Source organism: Amblyomma americanum, chromosome 6 (genome assembly GCF_052857255.1).
Source record: "Amblyomma americanum isolate KBUSLIRL-KWMA chromosome 6, ASM5285725v1, whole genome shotgun sequence".
NCBI classification, from domain to species: domain Eukaryota; kingdom Metazoa; phylum Arthropoda; class Arachnida; order Ixodida; family Ixodidae; genus Amblyomma; species Amblyomma americanum.
The window spans coordinates 104,356,742-104,378,559 of NC_135502.1; the positions used below are offsets into that span (position 1 = coordinate 104,356,742).

General features: G+C 51.7%; 1 protein-coding gene across 5 annotated transcripts in view; it reads left to right on the forward strand.

The window, feature by feature from the left end:
• Window positions 1-21,818, forward strand: part of LOC144093943 (uncharacterized) — a 120,962-nt gene that overhangs the window by 24,496 nt on the left and 74,648 nt on the right. Inside the window, exon 1 of one of the 5 annotated variants that reach the window (XM_077627706.1) lies at window positions 3,292-4,112. The exons of 2 other annotated variants lie outside the window; for them this stretch is intronic. In XM_077627706.1, coding sequence (XP_077483832.1) covers window positions 3,971-4,112 — 142 coding nt within the window. In that variant the 5' untranslated portion in view covers window positions 3,292-3,970. Of the gene's footprint in view, window positions 1-3,291; window positions 4,113-4,357; window positions 4,471-21,818 lie in introns of those variants that run through there. 2 more of the 5 variants (XM_077627707.1, XM_077627708.1) reach the window with 2 other exon arrangements.

The following is a 21,818-nucleotide window of genomic DNA, read 5'->3' on the forward strand; positions in this document are numbered from 1 at the left end:
CTCTCCGTTGTGTGTGTGTGTGTGCATGGAAGCGCGTTGATATGGCGCGCGGAACCAAAACACAAACTCCTTGCATCCCCTCCCTTGTGCACTGTGCGCATGTGTGAACGAGTGTGTGTCGGTGATTCCCGGCAGAGGCGCCCACGCCTGGCCCCGTTAGCTCGGCGGCGCACGGTTGGTCGTTACTCCCAAGGCTGTCTCGTTCCCTGTGGCGGCCGCGATCTGCCGCACCGTCCCACACTCGGAGCGGCCGCTCCCTCCCGTCTCCTCTCCCTGGGTAGGCACCCTAGTGTGTGTACACTCACACGGGACGACGTTTATCTCGTCCTCGGCGGCCGCGCTGTTGGGTGATTGACGATTTGTCGGCGCAGAATTCGACTGTCAGCGCCGCGCGCGAACAGGTAATGCGTGGATGCCCACGCGCGGGGGAAGCGTGATTGCGGCTTTGCGGTGTTCTTGCGCCCTTCGCGTATTTATTTTGACGTCTGACGGTTATTGCCGGCTCGCGACTTGGCAGCGTGCTCGAGATTTCTTGCGGCGATGCCCGGTAGCGTCGTTGGCTGCTGCCGTCGCGCCCATGCAGTGTAATTGCAATTGTCGGCGAGGGACGTCTTTGGTGAGCAGTGGGCTTTCCGGTCTTCCCACGGTGCGGTCTGCTTGGTAGCCCGAGGAAAGAAAAAAAGGGTTACAAATTGGGCGCGGCGCAGTGGCATGGGGACGGTGTCCGTATGATACCATCCGTACACTCTCCAACAGCGTCCGGGTGCCTTCGAGGGGGGTCCAGACTCAGTCGTGAAATATGAAGGCGGGGAAGAGCTGAGTGGCGCCGAGATTTTAAGCGGTAGCGTTAAAGGCCCCATTACGCGAAAAATGCGGCGTCGGCGCTGTGAGCGGTAAATAGGGTGGCGTAGAAGAAACTTAGGTGGGCAGTTTAGGTCACGTGACCTTGTGGGGGTCACCAGAAACTGCCCACCGGATTGTAACAAAGTTTTTCAACTTCGAATCCAAATCTCTTTGCAATACATGCACCTTTCGCTGCCGCACAAGCCGCGCCAACAAAGCCACAAAATGCCGGACTACGGGATTTCACTTAAAGCTCAGTGTTCCTTTAACCGCTACAGCATTGCGCAAGGAGTGATATGAGGACCCCCAGGAGCATATGAGTGTAACGTTGAGAATGACCGATGTGGGACATATGGACATCAACTCATTGCCGGTATCGCGTCATATCCTTGAGGCGGAGCTCAAGTGTTCCCTCCAGTTTTTTTTTTTTTTTTGTTGGTACGCAGCCGAATTGCCCGCAGTTACTCGACGCAAGGGCAACGTTTCCGTTGCTCGCATTGCCCGTGTCACGTTGTGCAATTCATGCGCGCAGTGCGTAAGCGGCTCGGCTTCCCCGCGCTGGGCGCAGCGCTTCTCTCCGACGACAGGAGCACAGTGACGTGCGCGCACTGGAGTTGCCGGCGGGCTGAACACGGTGCAGATTGTTGGCGTCGGCCCTTCCTGTGTCGAAGGAAAGGGGCGCTTTTGCTTATGGCGAAATACCACCCCCATCGTCCAATGATTCTTAAGGAGGGAGAGCAGCATGTTCGCTTGGTCAGCTTGCTGAATCGCAGGGCGGTTAGCGAGGGGCCTGCGCCGGTGTCAGCTGTTGCTGCTGTCTGGTTGGAGGGATGGGGAGCCATTTAATTAGTTGTAGTCACTACTAGGTCAACTCCCGAGTGTAAAGCGAGGACCGCATTCTCGAGGCGTCTTATTCGGTGATTTTGCTGACCCTTCCTCTTGAGTCATCCCCGAGAGTGTTGTCGGCGCTTTTCAATTCAATTCATTATTCATCAGAAAACTGGACGGTCTGCAGGGCAAAAAGTTGCTGCCTACAACTTGACTGGGGCACTGGAGCCGTTTACAAAGCGGCAGCAGACATTGGTGGCAGAGTGCGCTAACATTAATTACAAACACTGAGTAGTAGAAGGCATCAGAAAATGCAGACCTGATGCAAGATTTATCACAACAATAGATTCTTATCAATTACAACTGAGAAAAGTGTACTCGTAGCTCTTTTGGGTATTTGAAGGCTATCTTTTTGTGTTGATTTAATAAGACCGGCAGATTGTGTTTTAATGATTGCAATTTGTACTGAGTGCGAAAGTATGGGACTAACCAGGGTTCGGAAATTCGAGTTAAAGAAGGAGTAGCTCTAGGTTGCAGCAATGCCATCGAACGAAGGAAACACTGGCTGTCATGCTGAGAAAAATAGAAAGCATGTAGCAATCGGTGTTCATAGTGAGTCAAAACTAATAATAGTAAGCGGCCACTTTCTCGCCTCCCCCGCTTTTTAAAGTTTGTTCCACCCGCGACTACATGTTTGTTAACAAAGCGAGGCCACTGCCGACCCAGTCACTGTGCTTAGCATCGTCGTTCGTAATTGTTCGCGGCATTGCGAGGCTGTTTCTTTTTTTATTGGGGATGTAGGCTACATGACCGGCAGTTCATGCTGCGACAGATAGATTGTTACGATCTTTGTGCGTATGAATAAATCCTGAATCGTTACAAATTAGGCAGAGCGGTGCTCCCAAAAGCGTGTAAGCATGCAGCTCACCAAAAGCGAAGAGGTTGTGTGGCGTAGACTACAAACCGGAGTATTCCCAAACCCCCAAGTTTGTAGCAAGTGGCACCCGGAAATTTTCAGCCCCAGGTGCAAGCATTGCGAAGGGCATAGCAGACATGATCCATGTGATATAGCCTTGGAGGACCTGACTGAACGGGGACAACGTGAAGTCACCCGTCTCGCCCTGGCTGTCGCCCTGGCTGAGATCCCTGTCGACGGCTGAGGGAGAGCACGTGGCTGATCTCCGTCGACCTTTTGACGGGTGCTAGTATATGTTATTTCTTTCTCTTGTTTACTTCAAGTTGTGCTTACTTGCACTTTCGTTGCGTTACTGCTTTGGCCATGTTTTCACGGTATATGTTCGCCCGTTGCTAAACTTTTTCAGCGCCTCTTTGTTAAAGTAGCTGAAGTTGTCTCTTGCCACGAGATGCGGCTTTTCGCGGAGATTTAGCACTAAGCGAGGCGTGTTTGCTCTACCTGGGTCCTGAACTTCCATTCCGACCTCTTCCTCAAACGGTCGTTGCCGCGTCGGGACGGCGTTAGGTGCGTTGGAGTCGCTTACCGCGATACGCAGAATCAATGCGCGCGAGCCGCTGCAGTGACTGGTATTGTAGGTAGGTGCGTGACGCACGCATACGCACACGCCCACGTGGTGCGCCTGCCGGAGGCCTGTGGCGCCATCTGGAGTAGGCGCTCTTCTCATACCGATCCCGGCGGCAGGGAGCGAGCGGTCGGAAGACGATGGAACGGCCGGGGCTGACGTCACCCCGCCCCAGAGAGGTGGGAGAGGGAGCGACGGCGCTCAGCGGAGCGCGCTGGCCTAGCTTCCAGCAAAACACGATCAGAGGATGCTCCCGCGAAGGATGGTGAGCCAAACAAAAAAAGAACCGCAAACCAAAAGGAGGCTGGCGCACATCGAAGGCGGGAGAGCGGTTCTCTCTCTCTTTCTGCCGCCTTCTCCTCTGCTGGCTGAGGCGCACTTGCGAGGATCGGTGCCGGCAGCGCCCGTCTGATGCGCGGATGCTCTCGGAGGAATCTTCCTCCTCTGGTGCTTCGTTGCAACCTCGTTACCTCGCTGGTCTCGCCGTGTGGTTGCTGCGGTGTCTGCATTGTCCCTCTACACCCATCGCACCGCTCGGCCTGAAAGCGAACGTGTGCCCCTCCACCCGTTCACCCGTTGCGTCCACATCGCTGCGCGCGTTTGGAATATGTGTCGGCCGAAGTGTGCGCCGCGCGCTGAGATCTGAAGCGACGAGCCCTGTGCGCGATCTGGACGTCGCCGCTCTGTGTGTGGTATCCGTCGCTTAGCGCCTTGTCGTCGATGCGGTGGTGGCCACTGGCGGGAAAAGGCCTAGCGCGGCCATGAGGGGCGAGCGCTGCTGCAGCGGCGGCGGCGTCGGCAACGCACTACCGGAGAAGCCGGCGACAGCGCGACTCGCGCCGAATGTCAGCCCGCCGAACGACAACGCCGGTCTGACGTCGTTCGGCGGCACTGCGTTCGTGGGTGAGTTTTCCTCCTTTTCCGGTGATTAGTCGGTGCTCGAGCCCTTCCCTCACCGCGCGTGTTGATCTTGCTTTCGCCCCGCCGGAAAGGAAGGGGCTGGCGTAACCACTGACGCGCTAGTGTGCTATATCAGCATCGCGTCTGAGGGTTTTTGGCAGCCTCCGAAAGCGGGCTGGTGTCTATAGAAAGAGACGTTCGCATCTCCGAGGTGTTTCTGCCCACCGTTCCCGCGTCCTTTTGGCCGCTTGTCACGCGAGGCGCGCTGACAGCTGTGCAAGGTTTGCAGTGACGTCACAGTGCTGCAGGCACAAGCAGCATCTTTTTCGTTCCGTGACGCAAGCACTTGCGGGCGTCACAGGTAGGCGCATGCTGTGCGAACAAAGCTCTCTGCACAGAAACCTTTTGATATTTGCGGTGTGCATTGTGTGAACTGCCGTTGTGTCGTCCCCTTTTTGTGTAGCTGTGATGGAGCAGTGTTGTCCGCGAGGCGCTGGGATTGCTCTATGATGCAAATTTCTCGAGCGCAGCTGTAAAGTGTTTCTTTGTTTTTGTTTTTAGCGCGTATGCGGTTTGTTGCGTATACATACGTATTGTTTGGCCGACGTGCTTGTCCCAAGATTTGAATTTTCCATTGAGGAATGATTGCAGCGAAATTATCAGTGCTCTTGTAAGAGGAAGCACCTATATTGCTCTCAAGTGCTTGTGAAAAAAAAAAAAGAAATGTGACGCGCCTTGAAGACTCAGAAAGTGGCTCAGGAAAAGTTGTTTCCAGAATATCTGACGCTTGCTCATTGCTGTGCTGGATGTATTTGCAGCGCTTTGCGAAGCATTTGGTATTGTTTGGTCACTTTGCAGAAAGAAGGAACGCTTTAAAAAACGTTGCTTTGTTTTGCCTGTTTTGAAGGGAGGATATGGACTGCACACGTACGTTTGAAAAATATAACCTTTTTTTTTTCGTTTTTCGGCCTGTTTTGGTGCAGAAATATTTCTCAGCGATGCTCGAGCAAATAGGGCGTGAAGATAATTTTCTTCTTTAGTTCGTTGGTAGCGTGAAAGTGGAGAAAATAAGAGAAATTGACTGGAACGTTTCGAGAAAACACCATCGGAATTTAATAGATACTGTAAAATTTTCAAAGGAAGTTACTGCCATTTTAAAAATGGTCTACACGCATAGACTTTCTGTAGACTTCTAGATTCTGTTACCTTCCGCCTTGCTATAGATATTTCCTTCTTTCTATTCATAGTTTATAGAAGTCTACTAAACGTTTGTAGCCATGAATCTTTAGAGTGTCCATAGACTGTCTGCAGGATTAGTATTATTTACAGACTAGTCTATAGTATTTATTCGTACGATTTATTGACGAAAGGCTATGGACAGTTTCTGAAGAAATGCTTGTAAAGGTGGCGCGGCCAATCAGGTCGCACGCCACATCTTGACGCCACTGTGGCCGTCGCTTTCTGGTTTTGTCTCACATTTGCGTCGCTCAGCGATTCTGTGCGGGCTGGATTGCTGTTACACATGTTGTGGCCGAGTAACAGTGGAATCTGAACCGCGCTCGTTAAGTGTCGCACAGTAGCGCCTATCCTGGTTCTGGTGTGAATTCGCTCCCGACAACCAGATAGGCGTAAAAAGCTCTTCTTTCTGGAATTCGCCTTGGGATGGATGGAAGGTAGGAGCGTCCCCTTTGAAACGGGGTGATGGCACTTGCCACCATGATCAGCTTTTTGCCCTTTATTTTTGTTTAACTGTGCTGAAAGTTATTAAAACTCGCCATTTTCTTTACGTCTTCCTACACTTCTAACCTTATGCCACCGTCTCTGCTTTTGAGCCCACCAATCTTCCAATCGCTTTTTGCTAATTTCTACCGCAGATTTATTTACTTTTTCGCAAGATGTGCCGCCCTCTAGTGAGTGGCGAAAATTCGTCTGCTGCTGGTTGAAAAACAAACGCGGGAGGGAGACGCAGGCGCCATCTTGTTCCACGAGGAGCAAGCTGCGCCTGACATGGCGTGTGCTTGACAGCTGCCGCCATCTGTTGCATGCGCCTGTCACTAACGTGAACCGCGCATGCGCATTGGTTAGATGTTAGATGGCGGTTTTCTTTTCATCCAGTGGAGCTGGAGGAGGAGAGGCGCGCATGCGCAGAGCGACCTTGTGAAAAAGGAGGATTTCGTGGTTGTACAAGTTCAGGTAATGTGGGAGTCCCTCGCACGGACCCGCACGAATTAAGCGTTATACAGGCACCGGCAGCCACTGGCGCCTTCGTGAAGGTTTGAGAGACATGTGCTGCTTGTTCCTTGCTCTTTTAGCCATGGCATAACACCGGTTATACTTTCACATCCTCCGTTGTGCGGCACAAATCACTGCTTATAGCATTGAGTGTACAGCTCAAGACCTGCATGCTGTAGCCTGGATGCTGGTTTTTCAAACATAACTCGCGACTTTTCGGCCAGACTCCTTCATTTCGCATTAACCAGTGTCCCAGTTTTGAACGCGATAGCGATCAGGCTGGCCACAATGGCGAGGCACAGAGCGGACCTGGGACAGTGGCGGGAGCCTGCGCTTCAAAATAGCACTCGGAACGCCGCCACCATCAGTGCTGACCCGTACAGCTATGGCTGCGCTCGGGTCGCGCGCAGTACTAATCTCTTGGCAGGTGCCGTAACGGTGCATACAATGCACCGTTCTAGTAAACCAGTTCCCGGTTGAGCTTGGTCTGTTCTTTTCGGCGGGTAGATTTTTGCGTCGCGGTTATTACACGAGTGGTCGCTTATGTTTGTTGGTGCTCTTTTAATGAGTCACTCGAGCGCCGCCCTGTGCACCGTTATTACCGTAGTACCTGTTTGGGGATTTTATTCTATTTTTCCTTTTTCTGCCGGGAAGTTCAGAAGAGCAAGGTTCCGGGCTAGTTGGTAATGCATTTAAGGGGAGAAACAGCGCAATGAAACACGGACACACGAAGAACGGACACACACGAGCGCTGACTCACAACTGAAATTTATTTTGAAGAACAGATGCTTAAATAGGAGACATGCGAGGGTGCTTAACAGGGCTGCTGCAGCGATAACCGCCATTCAGTGTGGTCGCGTCACAAAATTTCAAAAACAGCAACGAATGAAGTAAGTGATAAAAAACGGTTTTAATGCCCCCCCATTGGTCTTGTTATTGTTACTGTCACCTGACCACCTTTTTGCGGCCCTTTACACCGTTTTTTATCACTTACTTCATTCGTTGCTGTTTTTGAAATTTTGTGACGCGACCACACTGAATGGCGGTTATCGCTGCAGCAGCCCTGTTAAGCACCCTCGCATGCCTCCTATTTAAGCATCTGTTCTTCAAAATAAATTTCAGTTGTGAGTCAGCGCTCGTGTGTGTCCGTTCTTCGTGTGTCCGTGTTTCATTGCGCTGTTTCTCCCCTAAAATCTGTCGCGAAACAGTTTGTCATTGCGAGCTTTATCCGGCAGCCGTCGCTTCGAAGACTTTTTTTTCTTTTCCCCCTGATCATCGCTTTTTCAGTTGCGTTTGCAGCATTTTCGCCGAGCCCTCTCCGCCAAGCCGCGGCTCGGGAACGAGTGTAGTGGTAAATTGAGACCCGCGGAGATAAAAACCAGGAAACCAAGTGGACGTAGCCCGCGGCGTCGGCGCGGCGGCCGCGGAATGTGCCGACGCCGTCGCCCGAAATTGCCGCCGCGGTTCCGGTGCGAAGCCTCTGACGCATGCTGAATTCTGGGGCGCGCATCGACCGGCGCTCTTTGGCGGGGAGCAGACCGCTTGTGCGATGCGACCCAGTGTTCGTTCGTGTAAGCCTTTTTTTTTTTCTCGCCGCTTGGAGTTCGTGGGCGAGTGTGCTCTCCAGCGGCAACCCGATCCTCCAAAGAGGATTGGTCATCCATGCCCAGCGAACGGCCAAACTCAGCAGTGCCCTGGAATATGGGCGCCGACCTCTGCAAGACGGAGGGAGACATCTGCTTGAAGATGAAGACCTCTGTCTGGCCGAAACACCTTGTTAGAGCAATAAAGTGTATCCTATCCTAGCCTAGCCTAGCCTAGCCTATCCTACCCTACGTTCGTCGATGTTTCTTTGGAGGCTTTGAGATGTGGACGTCACGAGAAATAGCTCGCGTACTTTATTCGCGCACGATTTGAATGTTTCGAAAGGAACTTGCGAAAGGTCCAATCTCGTGGGATCGTAAGATGACGAAGCGACATCAGCAAGGTCCACCCTCGGTGGTGGCGTCTCTCAAGTGATGGTGGACACGTTTATGATGCATTGCAGCAGGGTAACCAGTTTAACTTGGTTAGACGTCACGCGTGGCGCTAGTCATCACTTAAGTTTACTGCAAGACGAAGAAGGTCTCTGTGTCTATACTGTTCACTCAACTGCGTCCTACGGTGGTCGCGCCGGCCACGTGCCAACAAAATCTCCCAATCTCGATTCCCAACATCATTCGCTCTCGTACCCGGCCAGTTTGTCCGTTCTCGTGGAATGCACTGGGTTGCTCTTTATAAGGCACCAGTTTACCCTTTATCCGCTTTGCATATCTGCATTTGCTACTCCTGCAAACAAAAAAAAAAAAAACGAGCACTGCAACACGGGGACCCGGCACCGGCTTCTGTCGGCCGTGGCGCTGTTGAACGAAGATTCGGGCCAGACCCCGCCTCCCCCCCCCCCTTCCCCCGTCCTTGGCTCCGCCGCCTATGTGGCTCACACTCCGAGCTCTCCTCGCCCATGTGGCCGTCGTCACACATCCGGCCTCTGTTTTGTCGCCTGCTCCGCTGTACGGCTGCTGCTGTGGCGCCACGCGGGTCTAGCGTGATCCAGCTTTCGGAAGGACTTCCAGGGAAGGCGGCTGTGAAGGACGGGATGGGTGGCAGCCGATTTTTCCCCGTGAACTCGCTGGCGACCTTTTTTTTTAAAAAAAATCTCGCCTTATAGTTTTTGCATTTTGTTTTTTAGCGTGTCGTTGGTGCATTCCCTTTAATAATGCGAAATCATTATATATAAAGTGTCCGCAAATTTTGTCCGCACGATTATGTCGTTTTGTGCAATAAATGTGCAAGAGTTTGATTGCGTTAGGTAGTGCGTCAGTAGGTCTTGAAGTTTGGTTGATGAATCGCAATTACTTGATTAAATTTAGTTAATTGAAACATGCTGCGTTTGAAGCAGGTTTTTCGTGACTGGTTCGATGAAAAACGGTGTGAACGTGTGAGAAGGCTTACTTAGCATAAAAATAAATAAAAGTAAAACGAATAAAATTTCAAATAAAAATAGAAATAAATGAAAAATGGAGTGATGAAAGGGAAAGTCTTTCGCATTCCAGCTCTTAAGCACACAAGTGCAAGCCCGTAATTTTTTTTTTTTTTCATTCGCACCGACGACATGTAGCGCGAATGCCTTCTCGAGAGTGCCGTATACCAAGTGTTGCATGCAGGCCTTTCCAAATGAGGAGCGTATTTCTCTTAATAATAATTGGTTTTTTGGGGAAAGGAAATGGCGCAGTATCTGTCTCATATATCTTTGGACACCTGAACCGCGCCGTAAGGGAAGGGATAAAGGAGGGAGTGAAAGAAGAAAGGAAGAATAGGTGCCGTAGTGGAGGGCTCCGGGATAATTTCGACCACCTGGGGATCTTTAACGTGCGCTGACATCGCACAGCACTGTGCGTATTTCTCTTGGCTGTTTCTTTTTTGCTTGGGAGCTCGGTGGGGGGCGACTCGCCAGCGTTGGCTGAATGTAACGAAACGCGCCTGCCTCGTGAGCCCACTGCCTGCGGTTTTCGTCGGAGCTGCCTAGTTTTTCCTTGCGCCAAAACTTGGTCCGGGCATTTATTTATTTGTTGTTTGCATTTTATTTTCGTGACAAGGATAATGGACCGCAGTGGACCTCTTTATTCCCTTCTTCTTTCACTCCATCCTTTGTCCCTTCCCTTGCGATTACGACGTGGTTCGGGCGTCCACCGAGATGAGTGAGACAGTTACTGCGTCATTTCTTTTCCTGAAAAACCGATTTTATTATTATTTTTTTTTGAGGAAGACTTAAGTGGTGTAGGAAAAGTAAAGGAGGGAAGGTAGGTGAAAACTTATGAGTCACTGCTAGGGTTGGTCTGGCTCTTGATCCCGGGTTGTGGCCCAACAGTCCATGACGTGGGGCGACCTCTCCAGCCCACTCTACCAGCCGCATTTGTGAGGCTGGTTTGGGGCTGGAGACCGCGATCTCCCAACCCTCTTTGTCCGTGAGGTTCCAGCGAGATGTTGGCTGGAATTCTCGACAGAGGTACAAAATGTGGTCAAACTTGGCTCTCGGTGCCCCACAAAGAGAGCATTCGGGTCTGTATTGGCCTGGGTGGATAAGGGCTAACAAAGCCGGTGAAGGGAATGTGCGAGCCTGGGGCTGTCTCCAGGTAGTTTGTTGTTCTTTCGAGAGGGAGATGTGTGGTGGGGGATATACGTGTCTTTGTTCTCTGTAATGGAGGGTTATTTCATGATAGGTGACGAGCCGGTCCCTAGCGCTACCCCGGTCTACGGTGTGCCCTGCTCGGTTGACGTACGCTCGAGCAAGAGAGTGGGCCACTTCGTTGCCGGGGTTGCCTGCGTGGGCTGGCACCCAAACAATTTGAACCGGTCAGGGTTCTGTGGAGCAAGAATTGAGAATTTTTCGGGCGGTAGAATAAATCTGTCCCCGTGCAAAATTCGTGATTGCTGTTTTAGAGTCACTCGGAATGAGTGTGGCAGCGGAGGAGGAAATGGCAAACGCTATGGCAGCTTCTTCGGCTTCAAGTGAGGTTGCTGCCTTAATCGAGCACGAGGCTATGTGTTTTAGGTAATGCGATGATAGTGATGGCGTAGGCCGAATTGTGGGTTTACTCTGCCGCGTCCACGTAGACTGCGTCTTTGTCGTTTGCATGAGCTTTGTGTAAAGCCTTGGCACGATCTTCGCGTCTGGCCTGGTTGTGAACTGGGTGTACGTTTTTGGGCAGAGGGTGAACTATGAGTTTGGGCCTGATGTGTGTTAGGATGGCGTGGGTGTTGTTGGGGGTGGACTTGTTGGCTGAATATTTAGAGAGGCGAGAATGTGTCTACCTGTATTTGTGGAGGAGAGTGTCAATCTGAGCCGTGCGATGAGCTTCAGTTAGTTCTTGTAGTGTATTGTGTGCTCCCATGCGTAGGAGATGGGTGGTGGGAGCTCGCTGTGGGAGATTTAAGGCTGAATTGTATGCCTGTCAAAGGAGGGCAGCTCGAATCATCCGACGGCTGCTGCTGCATGGCGGGCTGCGTGCATTAAAGGTGCTTTGAAACACCTTTCAAAGAGAGCACATCAACTCGCTCAATTATTTATTTGTGTTGTTATGAACGCCTTATATATAGCCAAATAACGCACTTCTACATGCAGCAGAGAACCCACAATCACGCGCTAAAGTTGGCGAGCCTTTCCAGGCGTCTTTTTGATGGTCGCACCCTTCTCCGTCGCGCCGCTCCTGGGTATAAAAGTTGAGAGGTTGCTATTGGTTAGATTCGGACGTCAGGCAGCTACCACGGCCGCGGCCAATAAGCGGCTTAGCTCCGGTGGGTCAGGCTCCCATTTTGCTAGGTTATTTTGCTGTGAATTGTGGAGAACCTGTTTCCCCCCTCCGTTTCGATGCGGCCCATCTTCATCGTCGGCCGTCGGGACGGACAGCCACCGGCTGGGCGAGGAGGGAAGTCTCCCTCATGGGGGAAAGGGAACGGCGGCGGGAGCGCCACCTCGTAGGTTACGCGGAATTCTGCGGAACCGGAGAGAACCCCTTCGGTATCCGGCCAGCGTCGTGAGCGGTTGGAGCCGCACGCTCTCGTCACCTTCCGCGGCAAGCACACGGGGATCCGTTGTGCTTTGCCGCTGGACTTCTGGTTCCAGGCAGCGAAGCGAGCGCAGCAAACGCGCGCTCTGACCGCCTTCCCCAGCAAATGCTAGGGAATGGCTTTGCCCCAAGAATGCAGCGCGCACGGGAAAACCCGGCCGCCATTATCGGCGCATACTAACGTTCGCCGCCGATACCTCCGAAGTCGCGCCCCTGCCCCAGCCGGTAAGTCGGAAGTCCTTCTTACGTAGCCTTCTATTTCCGAGGAATGCCTCGTTGATGTTTTGTAGCTAGCTGGCCCACTCTGTGTATTAATTGCAAGTGTAATAAATAGCATATGAGTGTTAACGCTGTGTCGTCCCTTCCCTTTGTCCCTCGAGCACGAACCCCTCCGCGGTTAGCGAGCGGGAACGCTGCATCCGCGGAGTGGGAGTGCGGGCGGGGCGAAAGGCTTTGTTTCCCCCGTATTTCCACAATGGCGCCCAACGTGGGGCAAGCTCTTGGGACGAGGGACGGCAGTCAGTTCGGTTCGTGGAATGCCCGCCCGGATTTGGAACAGCGTTAGGCCTGAACCGAATTCGGAGTTGCTAACAAGGCGAAGATGCTTTCTTGACAGCGAGATGAGCGTAATAGCAGCATGGGAGGATTGCCGTGCATGCTACGCTTTTGATGAGCACTTCATCGGTACACCTGTGGAAGGTGAACCTACGAGGTCCGCTCATGGAGAGCGAGACCGAGACGTCCACGGAGAACAGCAAGCCAGAAGCGAGTGAATGCGGAAGCCTGGAGGGTGGCCCGATTTTTCTTGTACATAGTTGTAAATATTCTCTGTTCTGTCTCTTTGGCTCTGGGAGCCGGGTGCCGTAGTCAGCTGTTTTGGATTGCAGTCGTGATTACAGGAAAAGCACCGGGGCGCTGCGACACCGCGAGAAGCGGTAGGCGCCGTTCGCGTTAGGGTCACCTTGGCAGAGACGTATCTCCTCGTGGCGTTGTGTTCTAGCTATTGTCCTTGGCCCTTTGTTGGCACCCGGAAGTGTAAGAGCGAGTAGGCCTAAGGCTCTTCGGGAGCTGCCTGTCGCTTTTGGGAGGACATAGTCGTACCGTGGCACAAGCACGCGCAAACGGGTTTGCTTGTTTTATATTTAACCTCGCTAGAGCCGAGAGGTCTCGCTCAACAACAGAAAGCTGACTTTGTTCGAACGAACTTATTTTTTGGGCTGCGAAGCGAATTTATAATTTCGCGGAACCAGAGACGCTAACGCACCTCAAGTGAGCTTAACATCACCATGCCGGAAAGCGAACCGCGAATGTGCTTCGTCCGAAGTGAGCCAGCTACGTTCAAATGAACCGAGCGTTTGGGCGTTGCCGGATAGGATTGTTTGGCACTTGCATTGCTCCGCACTTTACCAAATGGTGAGTTTACGCGGTCTCCATTGTTTTTGATGCAAACTTTTGGAGATCCTAGGAGCGATATGCAGAGTTCAAGAGAAGCTGCCCCGGCCTGCTGTCCATTGTATGGGTCTCTGCCTGCTGCCTTGCGGCCATGAGTCATCGAGCTGCAGAGTCTCCGGCGAGCAGTTTGCAGCGGCTACGAGAGGGGGGCCAGCCCCTCTACCTTCCAAGAAAGGCGCGTCGGCGCGAACAACACCCTCCCGACACGCTAATTTTGGATGCCTGCCGCGGGACAAGGACGGGTGCCTGGTGACCTTGCTGCTCATCGGATGACCCCGGCACCCCGCCTGTACGAGCTGTCTTGCAGTCATCATCGCAACGCTCGTGGCCCCTTCGTCGATGGCATCCATGGACGGGTTCAACCGTAGGCCGACATTTAAGGAGGGAGGGATGTGGAGAACCTGTTTCCCCCCTCCGTTTCGATGCGGCCCATCTTCATCGTCGGCCGTCGGGACGGACAGCCACCGGCTGGGCGAGGAGGGAAGTCTCCCTCATGGGGGAAAGGGAACGGCGGCGGGAGCGCCACCTCGTAGGTTACGCCGAATTCTGCGGAACCGGAGAGAACACCTTCGGTATCCGGCCAGCGTCGTGAGCGGTTGGAGCCGCACGCTCTCGTCACCTTCCGCGGCAAGCACACGGGGATCCGTTGTGCTTTGCCGCTGGACTTCTGGTTCCAGGCAGCGAAGCGAGCGCAGCAAACGCGCGCTCTGACCGCCTTCCCCAGCAAATGCTAGGGAATGGCTTTGCCCCAAGAATGCAGCGCGCACGGGAAAACCCGGCCGCCATTATCGGCGCATACTAACGTTCGCCGCCGATACCTCCGAAGTCGCGCCCCTGCCCCAGCCGGTAAGTCGGAAGTCCTTCTTACGTAGCCTTCTATTTCCGAGGAATGCCTCGTTGATGTTTTGTAGCTAGCTGGCCCACTCTGTGTATTAATTGCAAGTGTAATAAATAGCATATGGGTGTTAACGCTGTGTCGTCCCTTCCCTTTGTCCCTCGAGCACGAACCCCTCCGCGGTTAGCGAGCGGGAACGCTGCATCCGCGGAGTGGGAGTGCGGGCGGGGCGAAAGGCTTTGTTTCCCCCGTATTTCCACAGAATATGCCCGCCTTCAGACTCGCCCGCGGATCACTTAGTCGCGCAAACAAGTGCCTCGCGTGCCTCGACGTAGGCGTAGCGTCAAGGCGCGCGCCGTATTCTATCCGGGTCATAGCTGATAGCAGAGGGGCTTATCTGCTTGCTAGTCGGCTGTTGAAAAGGCAAACTCGGCGTATATACGAGTCGTGATAAAAAAAAAATTCAGGGGGCATGCATTTCGTTGACCTAAAGTGCGGTGAGGCGAAATACTAGCGCGGTGTTGCTGCGTGTGTCACTGATGTGTGGTTAAGGTTGGTTAAGTAAGCAAGGGTTTGTGAATCAAATGCTGGAGACACTGGAGGGCATTTAGGAGGCATCCGTCTGATGCGACGCCTTTCCGCAAACATTCTCTAGCGTCCTAGACAAGGAAAACTACATGTGTTGGCAGGAAGCAGCGTAGTCGTTAGAGCGCTCGGCTGCGGAACGGAAGGATGGTGGTTCGAATGCCACCGTGCAGAAGGATTTTTTTTCTTATCGAGTTGCTGAAGAGCGTTACGGACGGACGGACGCGAGTATGAGCCATTAAAGGCTCTCGCCTTAATATCGCGAGGGGAGCACGTATATATAGACGAGTTCAAGGCATTGATGAGCCTTGCTACGGACTTGGTTCCTCTGAATGCGACAGCAGCTTAAATGTAACCGCTGGTCACGATGTTGCAACGGCTGCCTCGCAACTATTGTAACGCCACGTTGGGCGCAAACTCCTCACGCCTGGGTACCCTTGACGTTCAAAATAAATAAATAAACTGCGTTTTCCCTGCAATGCGTTTGCTTTCGTTGTTATGAGAACAATTTTTATTCGCCTTTTTTCGTCGGCGCTCTAAGTTGTGAGCCGCACCGAGGTTGAATTTTAACAGCTAGTGGTCCTTTAACGTGCTCCGAGATAACGGTGAATATTTTTTCGGAGGATTGTCTTATGAGCAGTGCTCATTCCGAACGAGGCTAATAGCGCGAATGTGCAGTCGGGGGCATTGGGTATATCGAACCCGACCGCGGCGGTGCGTTTTTATGGAGGAAAAACGCTAAGGCGCCCGTGTGCTGCGTCATGTCAGTGCACGTTAAAGATCCCCAGGTGGGCGAAACTATTCCGGACCCCTCCACTACGGCACCTCCTTTCTTCTTTCACCCCTTCCTTCATCGCTTCTCTTACGGCGCAGTTCAGGTGTCCAATGTTATATGAGACAGGTACAGCGCCATTTCCTTTCCCCAAGAACCAATTATTATTAATTATTATCATTGGATGTACCTCGGGGATGTTTCGCAGGACGCGATTGCTACTTCGCAGCTCGAGTGGTCCTCTCCGGCGTCATTCGGCAATGCGGTCCGCATACATGCGCAGCACTTTCCTGGCGCTGACATCGCGCCGCATTATTTCTGGATCAAACGCAGTCCGCATTGTATGTGGCGGGGGTCCCAAAGGCCCCGAAGCGTCCCAAAACCGCGCGGAGCCCGCTTGACGTCACTCGTGACCTGCCGTCTCGTTTGTCTTCCCCATCGGTCGCCGCTGCTCATATTTATGCAGTTGTGGTCGAGTCGGGTTTGTTCTTGGTATTGCGCCGCAAGACGAAGGACAGCGGCGAGCCACGCACTTCCGGGCTTCGCTTCCGCGCTTGCTTGCCCCCATGCGATGGCAGCAGCCGGTAGTCGCGCTGCTGGCGCCCACCCTTCGCAGTCTAACCCTTTCTCGCCGCCTGTGGCGTGACTTTGCGGTGCGTTCCCCCTCTCCCCGTGTGTGGCCGCGTTTATTCTGGGCTTGGCCCAAGCCGGCTCTTCTTCCGCGCCGGCGTGGCTTACTTAGTGGCGCAAATTCTTTCTCAAGCTGCTGTTTTGCACGGACAACCTTCTTGGCGCCGTCGGGTGTTTTGGATTTCTTTATATATACACACATGCCGTGTATGCACCGCCCTCGCTGGCGCCCTTGAAATAGCACGCGGTAAGCGCGCATACGAACCGCGATTTGGGTGAGGAAACAAGAAGGGCTGTGCTATTCTGTAACCCGTTTTTTGGACGCTGCCGAGTGTCGCGCTTTTTTTTTTCCCCCTGCGCTGTTCCGGACTCTTTCTCTCTGGCGTAGAAACCACGGCGGCCGGTCGTCTGTGTCGTTCCTTTGCACGCGTAAAACTGGCGGTCGGATTTACTACGGATGCTGCTGCTGCCGAAGGACGTCGGCGGGAGCGAATGGTTTCGTCGTTGCGAAGCGTTATAAATATAGCAGCGAGAGGGCAACGAACGGGGATGCTGTTGCATCTTCTCTTTTTCGCTGTTTTCAAGCGCCGTGTGGCTTGTACCAGAAGCGGTCTCTGGTCGGCCCGTTGATTTGGAACCCTTGGTTTCTTCGCACAGCGCCTTAGCGTTTTTCCTCCATTAAAACGCAGCCGCCGCGGTCGGGTTCGAACCCGGGAACTCCGGTTCGACTACTGATCCGGAGTTCCCGGGTTCGAACCCGACCGCGGCGGCTGCGTTTTTATGGAGGAAAAACGCTAAGGCGCCCGTGTGCTGTGCGATGTCAGTGCACGTTAAGGATCCCCAGGTGGTCGAAATTATTCCGGGGCCCTCCACTACGGCACCTCTCTCTTCCTTTCTTCTTTCACTCCCTCCTTTATCCCTTCCCTTACGGCGCGGTTCAGGTGTCCAACGATATATGAGACAGATACTGCGCCATTTCCTTTCCCCAAAAAAACAATTATTATTACTGGTTTCTTCAAGCTCAGGACCTCTCCCACTCATGTCCAGTTAGTCTCTGTTTTGCTGTACCGATCGTAGTAGTGCACCAAATCGAGGCTAATCTCTCGTATCACCTCACCCTTGTCCGCGACTAGTTGGAATCCACTGCGTCACTCTAGCGGACCCTAGTGGGTAATTTTTCTTAAATCGACTATGCAATAAATTGATTTGAGATTACGTAAAGCAGACGAGAGATAGGCATTTCATCACTCGCCACCCCAACGCAAGAATTTTTAAGATGGCATCAATAACACCGAAGATATAGACGATTAAAAATTACGGTCCTCCTCTCCGCCCTCTACTCGTACACGCGGGGCACCAGACAAAAATAAAGAAAGCAGCTCTGGGACTGCGTCCCGCCCATGAATACGTCATCCGCTGACGTTCCCTTTGCAACTTCCGGTTGTCGCTCCTAGCACCCCAGCAGCAGCGTCGGCGGCGTGATTGCGGCGCCCGTCGGGTTTCTTTGCTTGTCGTCTGTTGTAGTTAGCAGTAATGGACCCGGACCTCGAGGCGCGACTGCTCGCTCTTACGGCCGCGTTGGGCATCGAGCCCTATGCGTTCACGCCATACCGGTTGAACGCCAGCGATGACAGTAGCGACTCGGCGAGCCACTGCGAGTGGCTCCGGAACTCCCGACAGAAGGAGGCGGCAGAGGAAAATTGAAACCATATGCGCGAAGGCAATGCCTTGGCTCGCGCTTGCCGGAGAGGGTCGCGCGGCGGCACGAGCAGACGATTTTCACGGCTACCGGAAGTGTGCCCGTGACGTCGTGGCTGCCGTGGCTCCAGCGAATGAGAGCGTGTGGTGGCCTGGCGACGTCATGGGTAGTGTGACGTCTTTGTTTCACGATTTTAGTTTCAAAGTCGGTCACTACGAGCACACCAATCTGCCCGCGAATTTTAAATAAACACGGTTTTTAAAAATTCATAATAAATTGTCGGCTCAGTTCCGAAGACTCATACTCGGTGTGAATGCTTCTTAGCATCATTTATAAGCATTGGAAACATTTACAAGCGACTTTTTATTCATTGCATAGTCCCTTTAAGGGTTATTCTCGTCCCATGCCAATATTCTCATCTTGACTTCAGCTGTAGTGGGTGCTAGAATGTCAGCGGCAAATGCCTCTCTGAGGAGGCCCTCCAGACAGTGACGTCGACCGATTTTCGTGACGTCGCGGTTACTCCTATTTTAAGCAGGCACTTTCCATCCTCCCGCGATTTCACTTTTTGTGGTGATGCAGCAGAGGCTAGGCAGGAAAGCGAAGGAGCTGGGCCTTTTCCCCGTGCCGTGGGGAATCTCCCTCTCTCAAACCTCCTCGTTCCTCCCTCCGCACCCCTAGTCGCCACGGCAGGGGACAAAGGGCCGTCTGCTTCCCTTTTGTGCCTAAGCCTCTGCAGCATTGCAACCGCGACGTGATGAGAACGGATTGACGCCCATTGGCTGGAGGGCGTCGACTGTGGGGCACTCGCCACTGCTTATGTCTGCAGAAAAGCTCCCCCCCCCCCCCCCCCCCCCATTCAGGGCCGCCGCAATAAAGAAAGTAGTCCTTCGTTAAGTCTTTTATTACCTGTAGTCGAGGGTTCGACGGCATGCCGTCTGGCCAGGAATCATGGTTTGATGAGGTTCACTGGTCACTGACCAAGTATCAAGTGTTCAGCCGTTTCCGCCTCCTCTCCGCACACAACGCACAACGTGTCTATCTCGTGGTACCTGACTCTATATGTCTTTGTCCGCAAAACTCCCGTCCTGGCCTCAAACAACAAAGAGCTTCCCCTACAATTATCATAGATATTTTCTTTGGCAATTTCCTGCTTAAAGATCCTGTATGTTCCAAGTGCCGATTTCGTCAGCATCCCTGTTTTCCACAGAGCTCTCTCTGTTTCTTTAACCTTTTTCTTAACCGATAATTGCTGATTTTCCCCCTACTGCTGTCCAGATATTTGCTCGTCAATTTTCTAGTTCGCTTTCTCCATTTAGTGCCAACATTCCTTATGTACAGGTATCTGAAAACTTTCCTAGCCCACTGCTTTTCCTCCATCTTTCTCAATCGTTCCTCAAATGCTATCTTACTGCTAGCCTCTCTGCTCTCGAACGACGCCCATCCCATATCACCCTGTACCCCCTGATTTGGTGTATTGCCATGTGCTCCCAAAGCTAGCCTCCCTACGCCGCGTTGTTTGATTTATAACCTTGCTTGAACATCTGGTTTCATGCACAGGACCGCATTACCGAAAGTCAGGCTAGGAACCATCACTCCTTTCGAGATCCCTCTTACCACTTCATACCTATTGTAATTCCACAGTGCCCTATCTTTCATCACATCTGCATTCCTACTATAGCTTTATTCATTACATATTTTTCGTGCTATGTCAGATACTCAGCAACGTTATTTATCCACACCCCAAGATACTTGTACTCATCCACTACTTCTAGCGTGAACTCCTGTATTGTATGCTCGCCACCCTCAACATTAAATATCATGACTGCAGATTTTTCCTTTCTAAACTTGAAACGTAATCTGTCTTCCTCTGTACCGCATATGTCTATCAACTTCTGCAAATCTTCCTTGTTGTCAGCCATTAGCACTATATCATCCGCGTGCATTAGTCCCGGTAATGACTCCATTCCTCTTGCTTGAAAAGGGAAAGGTTGAAGCCTAGTCCGGTCCTCTCTATGTTGGTCTCTAACCCTTGCAGGTACATGAGCAACAAAGGAGACAGGACATCCGTGCTTAAGCCCCCTTGTATCTCTACAGTCCCTGAGATTTTTCCATTTTATAAGCACTCTGTTACCTTTATATATATATATATATATATATATATATATATATATATATATATATATATATATATATATATATATATATCAAAAAAGGCTGGTCCTCCAGCCGAAACGTCGTGAATTAAATCCTGTTATGCTTCTTCAGTTTTTGGTGATTTTATATTATATTGACAAAATCGGCTGCCAGAAATCGCTTTTGGTATATATATATATATATATATATATATATATATATATATATATATATATATATATATATATATATATATATATATATATATATATATATATATATATATATATATATTAATTCATCTTCCACATCCATTGTGCCCAGTATGTCCCACAACTACTCTTGAATAACGCTAGCGGTAGCACGGTACACACTATGCTAAAAGGTCTCTGATGTCCATGACTGTATACAGCCAGCCCCGTGCGTAGATGACACGCGGCTTCACTTCCGAGAGCAGTGTTCACGGGAACGCACAAACCATGTCGGCTCCGTCTGGACCGCGGTGGTGGTTTGGACGTCATACGCGGCGACGTTCCTTTCCACGCCGTTTGCGTGTCTGGGAAGTCGGCCGAACTTGTCTTCCGGCCGTCGGCGTGCCTTCGCTTATCTGGTTCCGTTTCGGTGGGCGTCGAGATAAGGGCGTGTCTCACTGCGCCTTTGTTACTTATCGAGCAAGCGCTCCGCTGGAGTGACCGCGGTTTCTCGCAGTCTTCAATGCACGCAAAGCAGTGTGCCCCAATTCACGTTCGCGCGGTTATACGTTGTCGTCTGCACGCTTGAGCGGTTCCCGAACAGACTCGTATCCTTGACGTGTTGCGCGATTGAGTTGGAGACTGTTTTTCCCGCGTTGTTCGTAGCGGTGTAGGGTTTGAGACCATCGGTTCTTTTTTTTTTCATGAGGGCTATTTCGCATTGGGGGTGCATGTAGGATTGGGTAACTGACTTGGAAGCACATTTTGCGTTTGTTCCGGTTTCTCTGCGGCTCTTGTTTCTCGTTTTCTGTTCAGTTAAAGAGTGAAGGAACGGGGAAAAGTGCGCCGAGTGCATTTTCTCTCGAAACCTTCGGTTTTCACCGAAGTCGGTCGGTATCGAAATGCAGTTTGGCGGAAATTGGAAGCGAGGCTGTAATTTCATACAGCGTAAGCCACGTGGAGCTGCTAGCCCTCGCAAAAATTACTTTTAACCGTTTACAGACTGTCCATAAGCGTTTGTCAAAGGCTGTACACTGTCTATAGACTTTATACACGGTCTTCTACCTAAGGCTTTACACACTTTCTAAAGATAAGATTTTTGAGTTTGAAGAGCGCTTTTTTTCGCCATGGCATTGCCAGTGGTGTAGTACATCAGGATACAGCTTAGACGCGCTAACTCAGCAGGCTGGTTGACTAATATTGAATAGTCAGTTTTTTCACTATTACTTACAGCCTCCTTATTTATTGAAAGGCGTGTACCCCGCTGTAAGTGGTATCCATATCATTTTTTTTTAGAATTTCGAAAACGATATTACCTTTGGCGCTGTGGCCCAACAAATTTTGGCTACTTCGCGCAAAAATGCCTGCGCTTTCGAGAAGCTTGCAGGCAAAGCAACTTCTCTGCAGTGTACTTAAGTCGTCGAAGTCGCCCAAATCTGTTGGGCCACAGCGTCGAGGGCGACCTCGTTTTCGGAATTCTAAAAGCCGATATGAATATTGCTTAGGTGGGCTACACACGCCTGTCAATAATTAAGGCGCCCTACAGTTATGGTTAAATAGTTAATTATTGA